At 43.7% G+C, this 24,189-nt stretch overlaps 1 protein-coding gene across 2 annotated transcripts in view; it reads left to right on the top strand.

Annotated features, from left to right (window-relative positions):
• Positions 1–24,189, top strand: part of HSD17B2 (hydroxysteroid 17-beta dehydrogenase 2) — a 62,726-nt gene that overhangs the window by 19,955 nt on the left and 18,582 nt on the right. For both annotated transcript variants that reach the window (XM_057712932.1, XM_057712933.1), the window contains exons 2-3: positions 15,959–16,171; positions 21,916–22,101. In XM_057712932.1, coding sequence (XP_057568915.1) covers positions 15,959–16,171; positions 21,916–22,101 — 399 coding nt within the window. The remainder of the gene's footprint in view (positions 1–15,958; positions 16,172–21,915; positions 22,102–24,189) is intronic.

The raw sequence follows: 24,189 nt of genomic DNA, 5'->3' as shown, positions 1-24,189 counted from the left end.
GGTTTCTAGTGAAGGTCAACTCTTGTTCTCCATACTGCTTTCTACCAAAACCTGTAAGGACCCTTTTTCCTTAATTGCTCACCCTCAACCCACACACCAGAGAAAAAAAAAAAAAAAAAGCCACCCACACCACACATCACAAATCAGCTGAAATTAGTAAGATTTCCAGAAAATTCAAGCCTCTTCTGTCATAGCAGACATGGTAGATATTAGACTGCCCTATTCTTCTATTCTTTTTCATATCTTACTTTTCATTGACTTATATTTCACATACCATAAAATTCACCCTTTAAAGTGTACAATGCGGTGGTTTTTACTATATTCATATGGTTATCCAACCATCGCCACTATCTAATCCCAAATTTTCAGCACCCCAACAAGAAACCTGGAACCATTAGCAGATTTTCTGTTCTGAAAATGTTAGTCATTTCTGCCAACCCGACTTCTCAACCACCCGACATGTTACTTTCCATCCCCACCACTCCCACTTCATCTCTTTGGAATGTCACTCCTTCTCCCTTTCCATAGTGCTTTTAGCTGGAAGGGAATAGTATATGGCAGTGCTGTCCAGTGGAAATATAATGCAAGCCACATAAGTAATTTAGATTTTTCTAGTAGTCACATTTTTTAAAAATGGAAAAGAAACAGGTAAAATTAATGTTAATCATATATTTTACTTAATGCAATATATCTAAAATGTTATCACACCAATATGTAATTGGTGTAAAGGTTATTAATGAGGTATTTTTCATTGTACTAAATTTTTGGTGATTTGTTTGTCTGTTACTTCCTTGGAGAGGTCTTCCACAATCTGCCTCCTCCGTGCTGGTCCCTCTCTTCCACCTCAATTATCCGTCATGGCACTCATTTAGTTCCTCTGTAACATTTACCACAGTTCATCATTTTCTATTTTATATCATACAGGTAATGTCTGTATCCCACACTGGACTGTAAACTTTGTGAGGATGGTGCAATAGTCTTAATTACGTTCCCCCAGGACTTCCCTGGCGGTCCAGTGGTTGAGACTCCATGCTTCCACTGTGGGGAGCACAGGTTCGATCCCTGGTCAGGAAACTAAGATCCCACAAGCTGAGCATGCAGCCAAAAAAAAAAAAAAAAGAATTACATTCTCCCAAAATTCATATATTGAAGCCCTAGCCCCCCCCCCCCCCCCGAAGCGATGCTATTCAGAGATGGGGCCTTTGGGAGGTGACTAGGTTTAGATGAGTTCATGAGGGTGGGGCCTTCATGATGGGATCAGGGTCCTTATAAGAAGATACCAGAGAGCGCTCCCCTTCTCTCCCTCCCTCTGCTGTGTGAGGAGGCCTGCAGTGAACTTCCTTCCCACAGGCCAGGAAGATAGCTCTCACCAGAACCTGATCATGCTGGCACCCTGGTCTCTGATTTCTGGCCTGCAGAAGTGTGGGGGACTGGATTTCTGCTGTTGAAACCATCCAGTCTATGATACTTTGTTACAGCAGCCTAAGCTGACTAATACAGATGGAGATGGCATTTTTCTTCCTCACCAGTATATCCCGGCACGTAGTATGACCTCGGTAAAGACTTGGTGAATGAATGAATACACACACATGGATGTCAAAGATTATTAAGGTGTAGCAATAGCTACTTAGACAAGTCACCTAGAATAGTATCCACTGGGAACTTTTCTTTCTGGGAATTGTCACCAGACTTGGAGATTGTCCTCCTGGGAATGGGCCACAAAACACAAATGCGATTTACTTATAGCTATGGTCCAGGCAACAAATGCTGAAACTCAGTTCTCCTGTCTGTGAAATGGGGATAAACAATTGATCCTAGGAGCCATTTATTCACTCAACAAATACAGAGTTCCCAGTGTACCCCAGGCACTGTCCTAGGTGCTGGAGGTTCAACAGGTCACAAAGCAAAGTTCTTGCCTTCATCGAGTTTGCATTCTACTGGGAGAGACAAATATTTAAAAATTAATGCACCAACATGTCATACAATGTCAGGTAGTGGTAGGAACAATGAAGAAAAACACTGAGATATCCTAGTTGAGGTGTGTAGTACAGTGTCTCAAATATAATAAATGGACAATAAATGAATGATAGCCTTTTATATCCCTCTTTTTATTCAAATTATGATTTACTACACAGTATCTAAAGTGATCCTTTTAAAATCTAAGTCAGTTCATGTCACTTCTTTGTTCAAAACTTTCTAATGCCATCTCATCACACTTAGAATAAAAGCTGTATTCATCACCATGGTTTAAAGCAGGGTTTCCCTACCTTGGCACCACTGACATTGGGGCTGGATCCTTCCTTGCTGTGGGGCTGCCCTGTGCATTATAGAGTATTAAGCAGCATCCTTAGACTCTACACACTAGTTGCCAGTAGCACCACCCAACTTTGACAACGCAAAATGCCTCCACATATTGTTAGATGTCCTTTGGGGTGGGGGCCAAATTGCCACAGAGAACCATTGGCTTCACAGCCCCACACGAACTGGCCTTGAACCACTGCTCTGATTTACCTCTTATTATTCCCTTCCTCACTTACTCAGCTCTGGTCAAAATGGCTTGCTTGCTCTTCCTCTATCAATCATGTCCCTGAGAGCCTTCGCACCTGCTCTACCCTGCGCCTGTGCAGCCTCCCCTGATATCTGCTCAACTGCTCCTGCTCGGAGGTGCCTTCCCTGACCTGCATACAGAACCTGGCATCCTCCTTCCCAGTCATTATTCTGCTTCACAGCATTCATCACCTCTTAATACTGTATGCATTTTTTGTGTGTTTATTGGATGTATCCCATCTCTCCCTACCATGTAAGTTCCATGGGACAGGGACTTGGATGGTTTTATGTACTGCTGTGCCCCCACGATCTACCATGTGCATAGCAGATAGTAGGCACTTAATAAACACCTGTTGAGATGGCCAATAAGCACATGAAAAGATGCTCAGCATTGCTAATTATTAGGGAAATGCAAATCAAAACTACAATGAGGTACCACCTACTGCCAGGCAGAATGGCCATCATTAAAAACTCTACATATAACAAATGCTGGAGAGGGTGTGAAGAAAAGGGAACCCTCCTACACTGTTGGTGGGAATGTAAGTTGGTGCAGCCACTGTGGAAAACAGTATGGAGGTTCCTCAGAAACCTAAAAATAGAGTTGCTATATGATCCAGCAATCCCACTCCTGGGCATATATCCAGACAAAACTATAATTCAAAAAGATAGATGCACCCCTCTGTTCATAGCAGCACTATTCACAATAGCCAAGACTTGGAAACAACCTCAATGTCCATTGACAGATAAATGGATAAAGAAGTTGTGGTACACATATACAATGGAATACTACTCAGCCCTAAAAAGAACAAAATAATGCCATTTGCAGCAGTATGGATGGACCTAGAGATTATCATACAAAGTGATGTCAGAAAGAAAAAGACAAATCCCATATGATATCCCTTATACGTGGAATCTAAAATACAACACAAATGAACCTATCTATGAAAGAGAAACAGAATCATGAAGACTGCTGGTTGCTAAGAGGGAGAGGGGAGGGAGGGGGATGGATCGGGAATTTGGGATTAGCAGATGCAAACTGGTATATATAGGATGGGTAAACAACAAGGTCCTACTGCAGAGCACAGGGAACTATATTTAATATCCTATGATAAACCATGATGGAAAAGAATATGAAAAAGAACGTATGTATAACTGAGTCACTTTGCTGCACAGCAGTAATTAACACAACATTGTAAATCAACTATACTTCAATAAAAAAATAGCTGTTGAAAGAATGACAATGAATAAATGTATGATTATCAGAAGGCTAGGCAGGAACACACAGGATGGAAAAAGCGGGACGTGTGTGGGAAGATGGAGAAACCATCCCAACTGGGATACAAGGTAGAGCCTGATCCTGGGCTTGGCTGGGTGTGAAAAAATTATAGAGACTGAAATCCAGTCAGGGTACTTCATCCATTACTTATCACACAAGAGAGAGCCAGAGGAGGTTTATGAGTCAGGGAGAGATATGGTAAGAATGGAGTAGAAATTAGAAGCCTGACTCCAACTAGAGGAAAACAATGGAATGAAAGCCTGGATCCAACTAGAAAATGACACAATGTTTTGTGTGTGAGTGGGGATGGCAAATAGCTTCCTCTCTCGTGCTGTCTCTGGTTGGTTAGGAGCATGGGGGGAGTGGGTTCTAAGGGAGAGAGTGCTCTGATTGAACAAGGTCCATGGTGGCATCAGAGGGGTATGGTGGCAGGGACATCAAGGGTTTGCCATCCCTGTTGGAAGGCACAAAGTCATTGGTGGTGATTGTTAATGAAACAGAAAATAGAGAACTTCTGTAAATCAGAGATCTCTTGGATTTCTGAGCAGCATTTTAGCCAAATTTGGCAGGTAGCATCTTGCCCCATTATATATTAAAAGCAGCCAAGTGAGTTTTTGGCTACGTGTTGGCAAGAAGGACATCCTGTCAGTCAGGAAACACCTTTTCTGTGAAAAAGAGCCACAGAGACATTATTAAGGCCGTGTTTTGTAGATGAAACTATAGATAATGTTAGGGAGGAGGAACTAAGCCACCCTGGGATAATGGAGCAATTTAGTGACATCTCCAGGTAGTTTTCCTTTCTTTGTGTTATGTAACTCTTAAGTAAGTTTACTTTTTATGTAGTAGAGTGCTAATTTTTTTTATGGAGTTGCTTAACGTGTTTTTACAAGTGTTATTTTGCTTGTAACCTCTCTTGTGAAATATGTGGTTGGAATCTTTAAAAAAAAAAAATTCCACTAACCAAACCACATGAAAACAAAGGAGAACGAACAAAAGAATCCAGCCTCAAAAAGGAATAATATATGGCTCCTTCTATTTAAAGTGAAAAATCAGGCAGCACTGATGTGCTGGCAGAAGCCAGGATAACACTAACTTAACGGAGAGGGGTCACTGGAAGGAGGCAAAAGGGAGTTTTCTGGTGAGCTAGTAACGTTCTGTGCCTTGATCTGGGGGCTGGTTGCATGAGTGGATTCACTCTGAGAAGATTCATCAAGGTGTACACTATAAAAAGTCAAAAAAAACTAAGGACGTTTCTCTGTAATGTACATAGCAGATTGATAGTTCAAAATTGTTTTGCCTTAAGTAATGCCATCAGGTGAAAGATACACTGGTCATTAGTTTACAAAGATTGACTATACGGTGCATGGGGGAAAACCCTGTGCTTTAGAATCTAAGGATTTTAATTGCACCTCTGCTCTTGTTAGTTTAGTGATGGTGGAAACTTTATATTCGTTGAAGCTTGGTTTTCTCATCTGTAAAATGGGAATAAAAAGATACATTTTCATAGGAGCCAACTGAAAGAGTTCCAAATGGCCAAAGCTGGAATAATTTATGCAATAGAATAAAGTAGTATTGGATTATAACCCAAAGTATAAAATTAATATCCATGAGTCCATGATGGTATAAATAAATGAATAAATTAATAAATGAGGGAGAAGAGACAAATTTTCCACGCAGAAGAGTTCCAAACAATTTATAATATGTAGATATTTATGCATAAAGAGTACAGTATGGAAGTGGGGAGGGCAGACAAAGAGTAACTTCATAGTTGAGAAACCTCCCCACTTGACCTCATCAAGGGTGACATCAACATTCATTAGTCTTTGTATGTACTCAATACAATGTGACGAAAATGGCACTTTACCTGTGATCTCCTGCCCCCAAACTCATAACCCCAGTCCAATCACAGGAAAAATGTCAAACTCCAGGGGCTTCCCTGGTGTCACAGTGGTTAAGAATCTGCCTGCCAATGCAGGGGACACAGGTTTGAGCCCTGGGCCGGGAAGGTCCCACATGCTGCGGAGCAACTAAGCCCCTGCACCACAACTACTGAGCTTGTGCTCTAGAGCCCGCGAGCCACAACTCTTGAGCCCGTGAGCCACGACTATCGAGCCCGCGTTCTGCAACTACTGAAGCCCAAGCACCTAGAGCCTGTGCCCTGTAACAAGAGAAGCCACTGCAATGAGAAGCCCGTGAACCATCATGAAGAGTACCCCCCGCTCACCGCAGCTAGTGAAAGCCCATGTGCAGCAACGAAGACCCAATGCAGCCAAAATAAATAAATAAATGATAAAGTAAATCTTTAAAAAAAAAATCAAACTCCAATAGAGGAGCATCCTTCAATATTCCTGACCAGTACTCTTTAAAACCATCAAAGGTATTAAAAACAAGGAAAAGGCTGAGAAAATGTCACAGCTGAGAGGAGCCTAAGGAGACACAGTGACTAAATATAATGTGGGATCTTGGAACAGAAAAAGGACATGAAGTAAAAAGTAAGGAAATCTGAATAAAGTACGGAATTTAGTGAATAATAATGTATCACTACTGGTTCGTGAATTGTAGAAAATGCAGCAAACCAATGTAAGATGTTAATACTAGGGGAAATTGTATGCAGGGTATATGGAAACTCTACTCTCTTCACAATTTTCCTATAAATCTAAAACTGCTTAAAGTTAAAATCTACTTTTTAAAAGAGACCCACTTTACCTTGAGATCTTGGGCATGAAATAAGGTAACATATATACATATAAGGCTCTCAGACTTTTGGGACCTAGATCCCAGCACTGTTTTAAGCACGGAGGATTGAACAGTGAAGTAGGACACCTAATAGTCTCCCTGCCCTGTTGGAGGTGACCTAGTTCTTTCTCTTTCCTGACTGTACTCTTCTTCAATGGGGCGTTCTCTAAAGGAGGGACTTTGAGTTCTCTGTAAACAAAAACTATGGCCTGTAGTTCCCAGGACTTTCCTATTTATAACATTCTTACTCTCTGTTTTACTGCTTTACCTAATGTCTTTCTTCCCCCAGACCAGGGTTTCTCCACCTCAGCATTGCCATTTGGGGCCAAGATCATTCTTTGGGGTGGGGGCCGCCCTGAGTGCTGTGGGAGGTTGAGCAGTATCCCCTGGCTTTTACTACTAGATGCCAATAGCACTCTCAGAGTTACAACAACATGTCTCCAAACACTGCCAAGTATCCAGGCAGGGGGACAAATTCACTCCTGATTGAGATCCCTGCCTTACGTGTTTCTTGAACCCGGCTGCACACACTTGGAGAGCTTTAGAAGCTATTGCCAATACTTGGCCCCATCCCAGACTGACTCATGAAGACTCTCTGGGGATGGGGTCCGGGCACTGATGTTTCTTAGAGTATCTCAGCCATTCTAGTGGGGCTCAGGATTGAGAACCTCTGTTCTAGGCAGTAAGCTCCATGAAGGTGGGGAGATATCTCTCTTTTATGGTGGTATTTCTAGGACCTAACACAGTGATCCCTTAATGAATGAAAAACGAGTAAATGAATGAATGAAGAGGCAGGAAGGTGAATAGAGGCAGGAAGAAGTGTCAGAAGTTTAACGTGGCATTTAGGGAAAGCTAGAGAGCCACTTTTTTTTTCCTTTTTTTTTTTTTTTAATGGTCATGGATACCAACTCTTGAATAGATTCTTCCTATTTTCTTTCTTTTAGAGGAGGTGGGCATTAAGTAGATTTTAAAAAAATATTCTCTGAGTCCCTGCAAAGATATTCTTAGAGAAAATGGGCTGGGGAGCCTTGGCTGAGTCCCCTAGTACTGCCGAGAAGGAATTTTCTCACTCTTGTCTAGATACTTAACTCATCTCTTTCTAAAGGCCTCTGGTCTTGGTCAAGAATTTCAGAAATTCTGGCTGTCTCAGCTCACTGACCATTGTCCCCATCAGCATCAGTTTCAGGGATGTCAGTATTGAGTTTCATGGCCAGCGTTTCTTAACTGCCATACCCTTAACAGATGTAATATGAAATTTTGGACAATTACGATGTCATTTTCTGTGGCATTGGAGGATGTTTATCCCTAACTTGGTGGCAGTCTGATGGAAGGCTGAGCTGAGTTGAGTTGCCTTTTTTTGTCATGAGATGCAGAAAATGAACTATAGATAGATGTTAAAGTCTTAGGATGAAAGGCATGGGTACTGAATGGAGGTGAGGATTGGGAGAGAAGGTTTTGGTCCTAAGTAACTGGAAGGAGGGTGATGTCATCTAGGAGAATAAGAAATTCCAGAAGGTGCAGCAACTGGGGGCAACTGGTGATGAATTCTATTTGAATTTGGAATGGCAGCAGGTAGAGTTCAGGAGAGGCATCAGGACTGAACTGTGGTATGGAAATCCAGCCACTTGCTCAAACCCAGCAGGGCTACTTTGATTGGTTGTTTATTTTGCAGCAAGGCTAGGAGTTGCTTCCTAATGCACCTCTGAGAACAAACCCATTGCATTTTTCCTTCCGGAAGAGTGGTTGTAATTCATTTGCACTGCTGCATGAATGTTGGAAGTCCATCCTCTGTGAAGGGAGCTGGCACGAGTCATGGGGACCCCTCTCAGGCAGAGTGCTTTCATCTTTGGTGTCCCCACCTTGTACACCCCCACCCCCTCCACGTGCTCAAGGAGACAATGAGTGAATCTCAGCAGTAAAAGAAACTGCAAGAGCAAATCTGGGTTTGAGAGCCAACTCTAGCACGTCCCAGCTGTGTAGCCTTGAGTGAGCATTTAATCCTTTGGCATCTCAACTAAGATCTTAACATAGGAATAGCAATAGTATGGAAGAATTATCCATAGAGATTATGTTCCAGAAAAAATGTATTTTTTTCATTAAAAAATTGACATGAAAGATCTAGCTATCTCCCAGGGCCTCATCACCCAACAGCTACTATCCTTTAAGAACAGGCAAGAGAGGTGGGCTGTGGGTGGTAGAACTGTCAAGTGTTTTCTCTTCCTGGATTAGGAGCTGAGCCTTATATAGCTCTCGGGGAAGCAGTAAGTGCACTAGAGTTTTATTCTATTTATCTACCATTTTATTACACCTTAATCTGTCTAACAGGAAACAGGCAGTGTCAACATGAGGGTGGCAATCTGGCAGATTGCTTAAATCTTAAACAAGAGAGGGGTAAGTCCTTTCCCCCTTAGTGTTCCACAGGTTTTCAGATAAACAGCTCTAGACCCAGATGACCTTTGTATGTAGAACAAAGTATGGCACGTGTGTTGGGCTCAAAAGGTTGCAGGGCTTGGGGCGCCTCCAGGTTGTGAAGAATGTCGGCGATAGAAGTGCGCATGCGCACTAGGAAGCCGAGGGACTTGATGTGAGAGTGTGACTCGTGGGACTGGGACGGGGCAGCTTTGGGATCCTCCGCTTCAGCTCCTGCAGGCACGCAGGCCCTAAGCTGGCCCAACTCCTGGTTAATCAAAAGAAACCATCGGTCTGGATTTTCAGGTGAAATAGCTGGATTCTAAGTGTGCCTTTAAATTTTTTTTACGAAATACACTGTGTGGGCCAAGCGAAACACATATTCAGACGGTGTCCTCTTACTTGATATCGATACATAGCAGGTCCTCCATCTGTGTTTGTCTATTCCACTAATAGAAGTGAAATTCCACTATGAGAATGGGCCTCGATATCTGAAGATGCCCATCCCCACTCCCACCTCCTGAGAAGCTCTGTTTTAAGCTACCGTTGTTCAAAGATACTGACAAATGGGAGACTTCGAGGAGCTTTAGGGACAGGGTCTGGGAGACAAAGAACCACTGGCAGAAAGTAGAGCATAGTCTTTGGCTGGTTCATCACTGTGCTTAGGACTGTGATGACCTTCAGAGATAAGAACTGAACTGAAAATCCTTTTGGTTCCAGGAACTAGAAGTAGCCAATGAAAGCAGTAGCGTGGATTAAAAACAAAAAACCCCAGTTGTCATTTATTTAACTAACACCTGAATAGTTACTGCCATGTGCCAGGCTCTGTTCCAATGACTTTAGCATATAAGATCATTTAATCCTTCTAACAATCTTATGAGGCAGGTCCTAGTATCACCTCACTTTATAGATGAGGAAACTGAGGCACAGAGAAGTTAACTGACTGGCTAAGGTCACACAGCTGCTAAGTAGCCAAGCCAGGATTTGAACCCAGGTATCCTGGCTCAAGAATCCAGGCTCTCATCATTCCTCTCTCTACTGCATTTTGACAGAGAGAATTTTATCTAGTACTGAAAAATGATGATTTATAGTTTTGTAGGCTATGTAGAAACAGCTAAAACTGGTTTATATAATATTAATTTTAAAATTAGTTGTCAAATCATGTGTGCTACAACTGTCATTGTTAAAGAACAGTGTATAGGAAAAAAAGACTAGAAGAAAAAGCACGAAAGTTATGAAAGTTATGCTAGATTGGTGAAGTGATGGACAGTTTCTTCTTTTGTTTATCTTGTTGCTCTTAAAATTGTATTATTTATAGGATGTTTTAATAATGTCTAGAAATCGTTGACAGGCTTGCAAATTCTTCTCCCTCCATCTCTCTTTCTGAATGCAGCTTCCAAGGGAGCAGCTTGTGTCCAAGAGCACATGCAGTCTGTCTTTACAGGGTGGGTGTGTTTTGTGCAAGGGACCTAGCCCTGAAGAACTGTGGAACTCGAATTATTCACAACCTGCCTAATTTAAGACGACCCAACAAATGATGGGATGTGTTTCTGTTCACCAGCTAATCTGGCGCCCCCATGTGGTAATAGCATAAATCCACTTACAATTAGCCCACCAGCTCTGAAACTGTACAATTCTTAATTCTTCTGAATTAAAGTGATTCATGTTTCCATTTTTCACATAAATTGAGACTTGATTAATATTTTAGAATAAAGCACTATTTCACATTCACTCCAGTTTTGCAAAAATGGAACTCTAGTACTCGTTGCTAGCTCCAAGCTGATGGATTTCCAGGCCACCAGATATAGAATGATCTCAAAGGGCATAGCTTAAAACCACCCCCAGCATCTCCCCCATCCTCTATTGGGATAGGCATCCAACCCAACAAATGTTTGTTGGGACTTATTTTTAGTCAGGAACCCTCAATACTAGTGACATTAGGACTCTTTCTCTCTGCATGTTTAAGGCATTAAGGCCAATGCCCTCTTAAATGCCCATTTAGCCAATACGTACTTTTTGTTGATCACCTACTATATGCTAAGTCTTGTGCTCTGGAAGCTTTGAGTATTTTACACTCCAGACGTTTATACGCCAAGCCCTGCCTGGGTTCCAACCTGCCTCTGCCATGTCTGGCTGAATGACTTAACACTTTGGTGTTTCAGTCTCCTCCTCTGTAAAGTAATGATAGTAAAATAACATCTCCCAGGGTGGTTGGAGTTAATACGCATGAAACTGGCTGGACCTTGGTAAGCATTCAGGTCATACTGGGCATGGTAATTTTCAGAGGCTACTCTTGGGCAACTTGTGAAACACTTTGCCTTTTCACAAAGGCCTTGTCTTTGGGTTTCTGGAGTGCACAAGGGCCACTCTATCTTGACAGGGAGCGGCTCCCCAACCACATACTTCCCCAAGGCCCTTTTACTGATGCACAGCCTTAAGACACCAGGGCTAGCATAGCCTGATCTCTAACCCTGTAGATCAGAAATGATGTCTGGGTTAGAGCCACGCTACTGCTAACAGTCACATATGACATGCTGGGCCTTGTGCAGAACACAGTCTGTCTTGTTGACTTCCAAGTTCAGCCTAGGAGGAGGTACTGTTATAACCCCACTTCCCAAATGAGGAAGTGGAGACTCCACACGACTATACGTAACATTTCCCAAGGCTCAGACATGGAGAGGCAGAATCAAGCAGTCTGAGTCTTAATCAAGATGTTTAGCTGACTGTCAGTAGAGGCAAACTCCTCATCTGCCAACATCATGCATGTAAAGGCCTGAAAGTCAGGCAGGATGACATAGTGTTAGTCTAAAAAAAAAAAAAAAAAGACCTATTATTATAACTGGTGTAGGCACCATTATTAAGCCCATTTTACAGATGAGGAAGCTGAGGCACAGAGAGGTTACATAACCTGAGCAGGGTTGCACAGGTAGGGATGGTGGGGTCAGATTCACAACCAGGCTTCTGTGCTACTCTTTTTCACTGATAAAGACAAACAGATGGCCTCCTGTGAACTTTAGCTTTTTAAATTCACTGTCAAATAAAAAACAAATCCAGATTTTGTGAGGAGAGACTTTATTCAAAGGTTTACTATAGGGGCAGGGGCAGGAGTGTTGCAGTGAGGTGAACACTCCAACCACAGGTCTGCAAGTATCTCAAGAGTCAGACAAAAAAAGAGTTTTGCTTTTATGGGGAGGGTGAACAAGTCTGGAAAGAACCAGGTGAGGGTATTGGGGATGGGCCGGAAGTGATCAGATGGCAGAGGAGAGACTGTCTTCCCCCAGGCCAGCCTGTTCTCAGGCGGGGCTATCTGCTGCCTCAGGCATATGGTGGGCTAGGACCTGGGGGAAGGAAAGAATCTATACCCAAGTTCGGTTCACAAGCATTTTGTTCCAGTGACTCACTGGGGACAAACAGTCAGCTCGTCATTTATGAAGCAAAGGATGGGAATTTGGAGGGCCTGGGTCTAGCCTTGTCATCAGTAAACAAGGAGGGCATCCCCAAGTCCTGTCTAAGTCACATGGAGAAGGTGACTCCTTTGCAGGAAACTCTTTCCCAGAGCACAAAGTGGAGATGTTTTTTTAACCTTTGCTGTTTTCCAGGACCACAGGGCTTCGTAAAGCTCAATATGTCATCTCTCATTTTGTGGCTAGCATCTCCTCTAGGCCAGGCTCTTCCAGGAACTCTCTGCAGAGGGTTAGATCCTGGATTCATGAAGCTGCCTAAGCTGGTCTAAGGCACCACCTTTGAAACTGTCTTTGGATCATTCTCTATGCAGAGAAAATGAGGCCAGGATCAAAATGTCTCCTCTTACTTTAACTTAGCTTAATGTTCAAGATTCCTCCTTGCTGTAATGTGTTTCAGAACTCCTTTCTCTTCTGTTGCTCAATAACGTTCCATTGTATGGAGAGACCACGTTTTGTTTCCCCATTCCGCCATTGGTGGAGGACCCGCTTTCACCTGCCTCGGTACCTGCCCTGGTGACTTTATTTGCTGCGTGGAGCTGAGGGCCACAGCCTGTATCTCTGCACCACAGGACGATTCTGTCTGTGCAGAGGTAACATGCTCACATTCGGATGCGACAAAAACCTGTCAAGGGAACTGGGAGCTTTAAAACCCGTGGCCCCCGTATGTCCACCCATGCCAACCATGAGGCACAAGCACAGGGTGTGGTGCGTCACAAATGGGAGGGGCCCTCCATGAACCCCTGGTCTCACCCAGCGGAGTGTGTATCACCTGGTTGCAGGCCCACTCTTCACTCCAGTCTGGTTCTGAGTTAGTTATTTTCAGGGTAATCCATGTCCTCCCTTGCTGGGCCACAAGAGGCTTATTCAGAGGCTGGCTTCCCCACCAGACCTCCCTTCTCTGCCTCCACGGATAAAGGAGAAGGTGGCTGGTCCAGGATGAAGAAAAGTCACGCACTTGGATTTAGGTCCGTCCCTCCTGTCTCTGTGACCTTCGCCTCTCTCATTTTCACTTTCCCCATCTGTAAAATGGGAATGATAATCTCAACTGGATACATGGGGAGACAGATTTGACCACCAGTGACATTTGGTGGTTTCCGGGGAGAGGCCACACGCATTGTACCCACCACTTGGTGAACTTGCCCCTGTCCAAAATCTGGCCTTGGATCTTTTTTCTTTTTTTCCCCTCTAAAATACTTAGCTTTATTAGAGAAATGGTACTAAAAATAACAAAGATTCAAACATTTGCTCTATTCTACTTACCTATCATAAATAAGAAGTTTTGATGCAAGACACACACACTCCTTCACAATCTTTCCTTGCAGACCCAGAAGTTGGATTTGTCCAACTGCAGGTCCATTTCTATGGGGCAAAGCTACATTTACAGGGCTTGCAAAATTGTTATACGCATGTAGTATTACATGATAGAACCAGAATTCTAATGTGCTAACGTACAGCAAGGCAGAGATCTGTCACATGGTCCAGATGCTTAGGTCTGCCTCAATTGGTAGGGCTCCTTTGGCCAGGACCAGGCAGGAAGCCATGCACACGCAGGCACACATGGACATACAAGAAACAAAGTTAAGTGCAATCAACTATGGTAAGCACATGCCTTCATGTATTAGGAGTGTCTGAGGGGCAAATGTGCCTGCACGTCTTGCTAAGGCTGCACTCTCCCAGGCACTGTTTGCAGATGCCAGCCTCTTGGTTACACCTTTTCCTACACTTATAGGGCTGGCCAATCTTCATTCTAATTGGCATGACCTTTAAAAGAAGAGAAATTATACAAGAAAAATCAGTACTTTCTTGCAGAAAAAATGAAAAACATTATAAAACAAAGCCCTGTCCGTTCTGCCTCTCTTCTAGAGGCAATTACTATTACCGTCTTGGTGTCTCTCCTTCCAAATCCCTCTTTTCATATTTGCACGCATGGGTAGGTAGAGAATTAGTTTCCTCCATCCCTGTTTTGGGGCATAAATTGGATTCTGTATAATAATTGCTGTACTGTAACATTTTATTTCACTTAAAGTATCTCAGAGCAGTATCCATGCCAGTTTATATAGTTCTACCCCATCTTTTAAAACCGCTGTGTCATATTTCATCACGGGTACCATAATTTATGCAACCATTCTCCAGTTCATGGATGTTTAGGTTAATTCCTCCTTTTGCTGTTATACACACTCCTGTAAAGAACATCCTTTGTCTCTGAATATATGTGAGTGTTTCCTCCAGGACAGATACTGAGACTTTTTTGGGGTCTCAGTATCTAAAATGGTCGTAGATTTCAGTCCTTCATGTTTATCAGCAATATATGTGAATGCCTGTTTCTCTACCCTTTTGCCTTTAGATGGTGATTATCCTCTCTTTGGAGACAGTAAAACTTCTGGTCAGATTCCAGGCAGGTCTTGCTAGCTTTGAAGTCAGACATCTTTTCAGATCACTTACATATTGATCCTTGAGTTGACTGTCCGTGTGCTCTCTGATCTCCTGAGTTTTCTGATTCTTAGGGGGATGCCCGACTGCAGCCCCCGACTGCTGACAAGACAGGTCCCTCAAGGTTTACAGGAAAGATCGGCTGACACAGCCAACGTGAAGATGATCTCTCATCTTTAGAGCTGTGGAGACATATTAATTGTTACATATTTATTCTGGAATGGCTCAAAGGGTGATTTTATGTTCACCTTGTCTTCATCTTCAAAATTTCAGAAATCTACGTTTTGTACTTGTGGGTATAAAACAATTTTTCTAGGGTCCATAATATCCTCCAGAGTGGGTTTGGTAAACCCCCATCTCAAATTCTGAGAGGCTTGACATGTATTTTACATATGATCTCCTCCTCTGGTTTCATAAGGCAGTGCACTTAGGGATTTCTATCTGGTTTCTGTTGCAGGTGTCTTCCTAGGATTGATGTCTATTCAGTGGTTTGGGAGAAGGCCATGGCTAGGGGAAAAGTTCTGAGGAGGTGAGAAGGGCAGGTGGCTATGAGCCTTCATCTTTCATAATTTAGAAGGAACTGGACCCTGTGGGCAGCCCCTGCTGTTGTCCTGGGTCCACTATGAAGCAGGACCTGACATTTTGTTACAACTTTAAAATGCAGAACCAACTCCAAAGTATTAGCTTGTAAAGACTGTTTTACTGAAGATTGTATGCAGTGATGGAGATTATTACATAAAATACTTCATGCAGAGATTAATTAAAAAGCTTCCATTAGATGTCTTAGTTTCCCCTCCTACGTTCTTTGGCCACCAGCCACTCCTGGACCCCTCCCCCTCATCAGCCTTTCTCCTCCCACCTATGCCCCCACCTCAAATTCTACCTCACCTCCCCCTCCCTTTTTTTAATACAGAGAAATTTGTCTCTTGTGGTTCCTCTGCCCATTTTCCCATTTAGCAAAGAAAAAAACTTGCTCAGGAGCTACTCTCTCCAGAGAACACGGACCATCATAAATAGCGTGCAGTGATTTTTTCTTCAATAATTTCTCCTGCCATTTTGGTTTGAGCTCACTTATTATTGCCTTGACCCCTTGCAGGTAGCGATTCTGGGATTGGCCATGCTTTGTCCAAGTATCTGGATGAGCTGGGCTTCACAGTGTTTGCTGGAGTTCTGGATGGAAATGGATCAGGAGCAGAGGAATTACGAAGAACCTGCTCCAAGCGTCTCTCCGTGCTCCAGCTGGACGTCACCAACCCGCAGCAGATAAAAGATGCCCACAGCAAAGTGAAGGAAGAGGTGCAGAACAGAGGTACTGCCCTCAGCTACCTGTGCCCTCGACTGCCCTCCACCCTCCTTGCAAATGCCCAATGTTGGTTCCAGCCTCTAATTACCACCGTCCTCTAGTCTGTTCTGGCACCTGGAGACCCCTGTACCAAATGCCTGCCGCATGCCGGAGCCTTTCTCAGACATGAAGCCATTAGGAATGAGTCAGGCATGGTCTGTCCTCAGCATTTACACAATTCTCCATCCCATTCCTTCCAACATCTGCTCGGTCACTCTCCCACTAATTACTGGCCATCCTCATTTCTTTCCTCTCACGGATATTAACACATATTAGACTTAAGAAAATAGCTTCATAATCACGGTCTTCCCTTAACCACCGCTGCTCTCTTCCTTTTCCTTCACAGCCAAGCTCTTTGGAACCCTGCTGCGCTGTTTTGTGTTCTCACCATGCCTCCCTAACTGGTCTGGCCAAGGGAATCGGTATTATCCTAAGCACCAAGCTTTTAACTTCTCTGCTGTGTTTCGATGTGTTGATTACCCTCCCCTGCTTGGGCTTTGGGGTCTCCATCCAGTCCCCCTCTTGCCCTCCTAGTTCTCTGATCATTCTTTCTGCTTCTCCTGTACCAACCTCTTCCTCCACCCCCACCCCCCCCATTTCCCTAAATGTGAATGTTACTGAGGGTTCCATCCCCAAACTTCCCACTCCATGTTTCCTGGGCTATACTGTTCTCTCCCTATACCAGGAATTCTCACCTGGGAAGTATCTTATAATACCTATGCTTGGGCCCACGATGGGCTATGTAACTTGGGGGGCTCAGTGCAAAATGCAAATTATGTGGGCCCATTGTTTATAAAATGTTTAAGAAGTTAAGGTGGTGAAGCAGAAAATTAAACCAAGCACAAGACCTTTCTAAAGCAGAGGTTACACACCCATGATACCCACCCAGCCTGGGGACCTTTCCCCAACAGATTAAATCACTATCTGCAGACAGTAACTCAGCTAATCTTTGCACAATGAGACCGGTACTGCTACTCTCCTTTTGCTGGGAGTGTCTGCTGGAAAGAAGATCCCGTTGTGGGGATCCCAGGCATCAGTACATTTGAAAGCTCTCCCAAATGATGCTAATATTCTGCCAGAGTTGAGAAACACTACGATCTAATCCATTAATTTCCGAATCTGTGTTACCAACCCAGCCCTCTTCTCAACGTCCAGACCCTTATGCATATAAAATTGGTTACCAGACAACCTACCTTGATTTGTCAAAAACTGACCTCATTATCTTTTTCTCTGCTGCCAGTCTGCATATCAGTTTACCCTCCAGCATCCAATGACTCAGACACTGGCACTGACACCTAATCAGTCACTCAAGCCAGCAACCTGGGGGTCACTTAGACCTGCAGCATACCCTCGATTTCTGCATCTTATTGGTCCCAAGTCCTGTCAATTCTATGTCCTAGCTCTTTATCATCCCGCCCCTTCCGATCATCCCCAGGCAGCTGTGGCTTAACTGGGGTCCTCATCTTCCACCTGAGCTCCCACAATGGCCTGCTTGCAACCAGGCTTTTCTTCCCCATTGCTTTCCAAATGGAGAGTGGCCTTTACCATGTGCACATCCTACAGTGTCATCCATCCCCTGAAAACCCTTTAATAAACAGAGCCTCCATGTCTTGGGTTCCTCCCACGAGCCAGGCCTATGCTCTGTCTCAATGAGTTGTTCTGTGGTTCTCCATCCACCACCAAACAAGAATTTGAAGGCCTTTCAGGATAATGGCCCTTGTCAGACCCTTAATCTGCAATACCTGCCGGTCCACTCAGTAAATTCTGAATGGTTTCCAGAGTAGAATGTGCTAGTTCACATCTTTGCACATCCATCTTCCTCCTACCCAGATTTCCCTCTTGCCTCCACTTTTGCCTTTGTCTAACTGCAGACTCTACTTCCTCCTTCAGCTAGGAGATCTAGCTCAAACATAACATCTCTTCCATAACCCTCCTAGTAATCCAGGTTACGTCACTCACTTCCTCTTCTGGACACTCACTTGATATCCCTTGCACACACACATTACTGCATTACTATACAAATCTGTCCACCTCCCACTTCTCACTGCAAGATTCCTTGAGAACCAGAACCATGTTTCCATCAGGATTCTTTCAGATGTAAATGACACAACCCAATTCAAAATTGCTAAAGCATACAGGGGATGTATTTTGCTTATATAACTAAAAAGACCAGTTGGCTTCAGGCATGTTTGGATCCAGGCAGTTAAGCAATGTCACCAGGACCCAGTCTCTGTTTCTTAGCTCTGCTTTCTCCTGTTTTGGCTTCGCTTGAGGGTTTTCCATGGAGGCCTCAAGCACTTCCTGCTTACATCCTCTTTACAGCTGACCTCCCAGCAAAAAGAGAGCAATATTATCTGCTTCATTTGGTAGTTGAAGGAGTAGTTATTATATACAGAGCACTCACAAGAGTCCCTGGCATGAGGCAAGCAGTCAGTAAGAACTCCTATTTTCCATGCATTCAACATTAAGCACAGTCCCTGGCATATAGTAAATGCTCGATAAACACCTGAGAAATGAGAGGAGGAGAGAAAAATGGATGGTTGGTTATTAGAAAGTAATCTTCAGCAAGTTTAGCAGTACGTGGCTGTTTTCTCAAAAGGTAGTTTTCCTGGCCTTGTCTTTTATGGTCCCTCTTATTATTGACTTGATGGTATCTTGTTAGGAGATATTCCATACAGACCCATCTGGGGGGCCCAGGGGGCAGTACTGACCGCAGTGAATGATAAAACAGTGGTTCTTGATATGCTAATACCATGCTGGTGTCCTGGGATGAAGGGGTCCAGCGGGTACACTTTCCAAGGTGTGAGATCACGCTGTTTAGGGGCCAGCCTTCTGGAGAGCAATCCTCCTCTGAGGCAGAAATACCCATATACCACTACAATACCAATAAAAACAGAATTACCTGCTCTCCTCAAGGCCTCTCTTCACTTCAGCCTCTCAAAGTCAGAGAGAAAGTGGAGCGCTAGAACAGGCTCATTTAAAATCACTTAGAAGGATGTTTGCTAAAGAAACCTCTGGGCCACCTGGATAAACTGGAAAATCTCAGCTCCTGTAGGAGGGCCAGCAACTGTGCTGTGTTCCTACATAGCATATTTTAAAATTAGTATGAACATATTTTTAATTATTAATTAATATTAATTATTTAAAAACTATTATTAAGTCCTACAGTTATCATGAGCTTATTGGCCAGCTTAAAATTCTATGGCAGGAGTTGGCAAGCTGTGGCCCTGCCTGTTTTCTTTCTTTCTTTTTTTTTTTTAACATTTTATTTTGAAATAATAATAGATTCACTCTTTGCCAAGCCTCCCCCAATGTTAACATCTTGCATAACTATAGTACAGTATCAAAACCAGGAAATTGGCATTGGTATAATCCCCAGAGTTTATTCAGATTTCACCAGCTATACATGCAAGTATGCACGTGTGTGTATGTGCGTGCAATGCTATAACATGTGTAGCTTTGTGCAAAAATCACCCCACTCAAGACACACAACTCTTCCATCACCACCAGGCTCTCTCATGCTACCTTTTTAGAGCCCTATTCTCATCCTTCACCTGTTCTCTATCTCTTGAACTTTGTCATTTAAAGAATATCACGTAGATCTGCCACCTGGTTTTTCGTATAGCCTGTGAGCTCAAGATGGTTTTTACATTTTTAAATGGTGAAAAGAAATCAGAAGAAGATTTTTTGACACATGAAAATTATACGGGATACAAATGTCAATGTCCATAACGTTTTATTGGAACACAGACACTCCCATTCATTTACCGATTGTCTGTGGCTGCCCACACGGTAATGGCAGAGCTGAGTCAGTAGGACCTGCAATGCTAAAGTATTTACTATCCAGCCTTTTATAGAAAATGTTTGCTGGCCCCTCTTCTAGGGCATTCTAAAGCTGGCACCCGCATGTTGACTGGTCAAAGCTGTGCATCAGGCTGGGTGAATTAAAACTATCACGTGGAGGTGCTCGTGGAGGCATCCTCTCCTCCCATCACCATCCTCGTAATAGCTGTTGAGCTCTCACTACATGCCAGGCATCATCTCACTTAATGCTCCCAATCTTCATTGTGTGTAAATGTCAGACCACCAGCTCAGGTGTGCAAGAAATGTAACTTTATTTTCTGTAAGTCAACTCAGTTTCTATCTTGAGCCATCTTTCCGCCGCGTGACGAAAACCATTTGGGTCATTTTGAGCTTTATCTCATTTCCACGGGGTAGCATCTTAAATTCCTGAGGATGAGACATTTCATCTTCAATGGTCAGTGCTTCATGCTGGACTCTGCTGAGATGTTCAGCGCTCTGTCCAGTCCTCATGCAGGCTGGCTGCTACCTACCTCTTGGAAGCCACCAGAAAGGCACTGTTAGGGCTGGTGCCTCCTGCCATTTCTGTGCCTTTGCGAGCACTGAGGCTTATTCTGCTGTTCTACATCCCGCTGGTTCTCACACTTGGGCGTGCATCAGGGTTACCTCGAGGGCTCGTGATACCGCAAGGCTGAGCTTCAACAATGATTTCTGATCATTGGTTTCTGGCCCAGCAGGTCTGAGGTGGGGCTCCAGAATCTGCATTTCTATTAAGTTCCCAATTGTTGCTGATGCTGCCAGTTCTGGAGCACACCTGGAGAACCACGGGTCTGAACCACACTGAGGCTCAGGGAATTCAGAGAATCTGCTTCAAGTCTATCCAGCTGAACACACCCCGATCCTGTCACCTCTGTTTCTCCTAGGTAGAGAGGACGCAGCTCGCTCCCTTCTGCGCCAGATCCCCCTCCCCCAAAACATCTAGAGTTTTTGTATTAACCTCTCTCCAACCACTCAGGGCAATGATTCCAAAGCTTGGTTGCACATTGGAATCACCCAGGTAGGGACTTTTAAAAACTGCTAAAGCCAAGGTCCCTTTTCTTCACCACCCCACAGTTTCTGATCTAATTGGCTGGGGGTGTGGCCTGGGCATTGAGGTTTTAAAAAGCTCTCTTGGTGATTTTAATGTGCAGTCAAGGCTGAAAAATCCCTTGTTGTGGACAGTGGTTCTCCAAGTGTGATCCAGGCCTGCAGTGTGAGCATCACCTGGGAACTCATTTAGAGATGTAGATTCTCAGGCCCCACCCCAAACACCCCCAATCAGAGTCTCTGGAGGTGGGGCCTGGTGACCCGTGTGTGAACAAGCCCGCCTGGTGATTCTGGTCGGTCAAGGGGATCAGACTGGCTGGGGAAGGGAACAGAACTAAGGGACTCTGCAATCTTCTTAGCTTTTAGCACCTCTGCTCTAGTGTTCCTGTTTCCCTGGACTAGGGAATCTTTTCTAGTCAAAGGAAAAGGGAAGGTAGGATCTTATATCATTGCACTGCATATAAGATATATCATCTTAAATCTGCATGTCCTAAAGATATTCTGTCTCCATACACTCCTTTGGTGGAAAAACATGAGGTAGACTTTGATTAAATGTCCTCCTTGCTGTGTCACCCCTCCCCAGGTATTATAAATATCTAGCTACTCAGGTGTAGGAAAGGGCTTTGAGGCCAAAGAATATACCCCCCAAAAACCACTGCTTAATATTTCACAAGTATTCAGGGAAACTAAGTTTCGAGAGTTGAAGCGATCTGCCTGGATCCTGAATCTCAAAGGGGCCCTTTTGACTCCAGAGCTTGAAGGATTAAAAATCCTTCCACTCTCCAGTCTTGCCCAACCTCAGAGTTGTTCCCTTCTGTTCTCAGGACTGTGGGCTTTGGTCAGCAATGCTGGGGTCCTCGGCTTACCAACCGACGGGGAGCTCATTCCCATGACTGACTACAAACGATGCATGGCCGTGAACTTCTTTGGGGCCGTGGAAGTCACGAAGGCCTTTCTGCCTCTTCTTAGGAAATCCAAGGGGAGGCTGGTGAGCATCAGCAGCATGGGAGGTGAGTTGGTCTTTCCCCACAAGGTCCTGGGTGCCGGTCATGCAAGATGCAACTCGCAGCGTTCCTTGTGGGCTGAACAAGAAAGCAGGACAATTTCATGCAGGGCTGGGTCAAGATTAGTCAAATCATGTGTTTACGGTTGATCTGAGTACAATAAAACCTTTCTTTCCTTTGATCTGAGTACAATAAAACCTTTCTTTCCTTTCAAATCGTTTCACGTACTGACTCTTACCTATCTTCTAATTCATCTGTTCATTACCGGGGATTTAGGGTTCCCATGTATCTTCGGAGCGTGACCGCTAATGCACAAGCTTCCTAGATTTGGACAGGAAGCCCTGCAAACAGTTAATGTCAGCGTGACAGGGAACCTATTTTCAACCCTCCCTGAACTCTAGTTGTTCCCTGTGAGAGGAGTAGGCAAATGTCTTCACTCTGTTGGCACTGTCAGAGCCCTGTGTCTCAGTTGGCTCCCTACTAGTGTTTTCCATGAGACAATTCCCGTTGTTTTGCAATCTCAAGGCAGTTGGGGCAGGGTGTGACATTTGATGACTCACCTCTCCATTTCAAAGAACAGATAGTCAACAAGTCAAGGGTTTAATGATCTCCCTTCCATAAAAAATGCCCATGCATGTGATGTCTCATTCTTTCTTCTAGAACAGATATTTCCAAACTGGGGCTCCTCAGAGCCTTACTCAGCTTTGAGTAGCATCCATGGGGTTGTCTTTGGGGCCACTGCATGGGTGAGAGGGAAGCCAAGAGGGTGGGCTCTGGACTCCAGCATCCTGCTTTCACGTGAAGGAATACCACTCTTCACTGCTGTATCAGTTGGTTCCGAGCAAGACTTTTCTTTTTTTTAAATAAAGGATCCAACTATTTGTTTGTTTGTCTGTTTAGTTTGGGTTTTGTTGTTGTTGTCTGTTTGTTTTTAAGGGGTAAGCTTTTCTGTATTTTCTAGACAATCATCGTTGTCCCTCATATTTTCTTCCCTGGTTCTAACTCAGCAACTTCCTTGAACTTTGTGTGTCACTAGCAGTGCTGCTAGGAAGGAAGGAAGGGAGGAGAGGAAAAGAGGGAGGGAAGAGGAGAAAGGATGGAGTGAGGGACATCTAATATGGTTAAGAGCAATGAGTATTGTATTTCAACTTTTATGAGAACCCCAAAATAGTTCCAGTTTTTTGCTACCTTGCTAAAGCAAACAAATCCTGAGAAAACACATTTGCAATATTTCACCCTTATCTTTCTTCTGAACTTAGCTTTCACATTTTTGACCTCTGTGGAAACCTCACTTTTGTCAGTTCCCTGGTACAATCTGTACTTCTGGGAGGGTCTCACATGCTCCTTTGCCTCACTCATTCAACAAATATTTACTGAAATGACATATCATTGCCTTCTCCTTGACACAGTGACAAGGAAGTTTTTCTCTTCTCTTTGTTCTCAACTTTGAGCAGCTCATTTGTTCATAAGATTTTACTTTATCACTGATATGAACAATACCTGCCATAGGCCCAGTGTCTGGCATGAAGCAGAAGCTCAGTTGATAAATGAAAAAGTGCAAGTGTGTAAATGAATGAAAAATGGATGAATGAATGGGCGAGTGACGAGTTTACACTACAGAGGATGCCCAAGCATACACCTTCAACTTGGCCTCTAAAACTGTTTCTGAGCCAAGATTTTGAACTGACTTGTCACATATTTCCACTGGAGGAAAATTTTTGAGTGTTACAATAAATCACACATCTCCCTCCTGTTCTTACCACTGGACATGCAAAATCTTTACACCCAGCCTTACTATTTCCATCTCATTATCTTACCATCCTCACCAAGTCAACATCTGAAGCTGAACTTGCTATCAGTCAGTCAAAGCTTGCTCTCTTTCCGTTCTTCTCCTGGTCTTTTAGGTTTCAGAGCTTTGAGCCTTCTTGGATTTGTTTCTCCTTTTTCTCCCACCCACTCAGTCACCAAGATGTATAGCGTCTTCCTTCATCACATCCAGCTTTGAATCCTTATGTTTCAGGGAAACTCTAGAAATAGGTTCATTTGCAGGACTCGGAAACCACCGGGGTATATCGTAAAGTTGTTAAAACAATA

Source organism: Hippopotamus amphibius, chromosome 16, assembly GCF_030028045.1.
Source record: "Hippopotamus amphibius kiboko isolate mHipAmp2 chromosome 16, mHipAmp2.hap2, whole genome shotgun sequence".
Taxonomy (NCBI): Eukaryota; Metazoa; Chordata; class Mammalia; order Artiodactyla; family Hippopotamidae; genus Hippopotamus; species Hippopotamus amphibius.
This window is presented reverse-complemented; position numbering and strand designations above follow the sequence as displayed.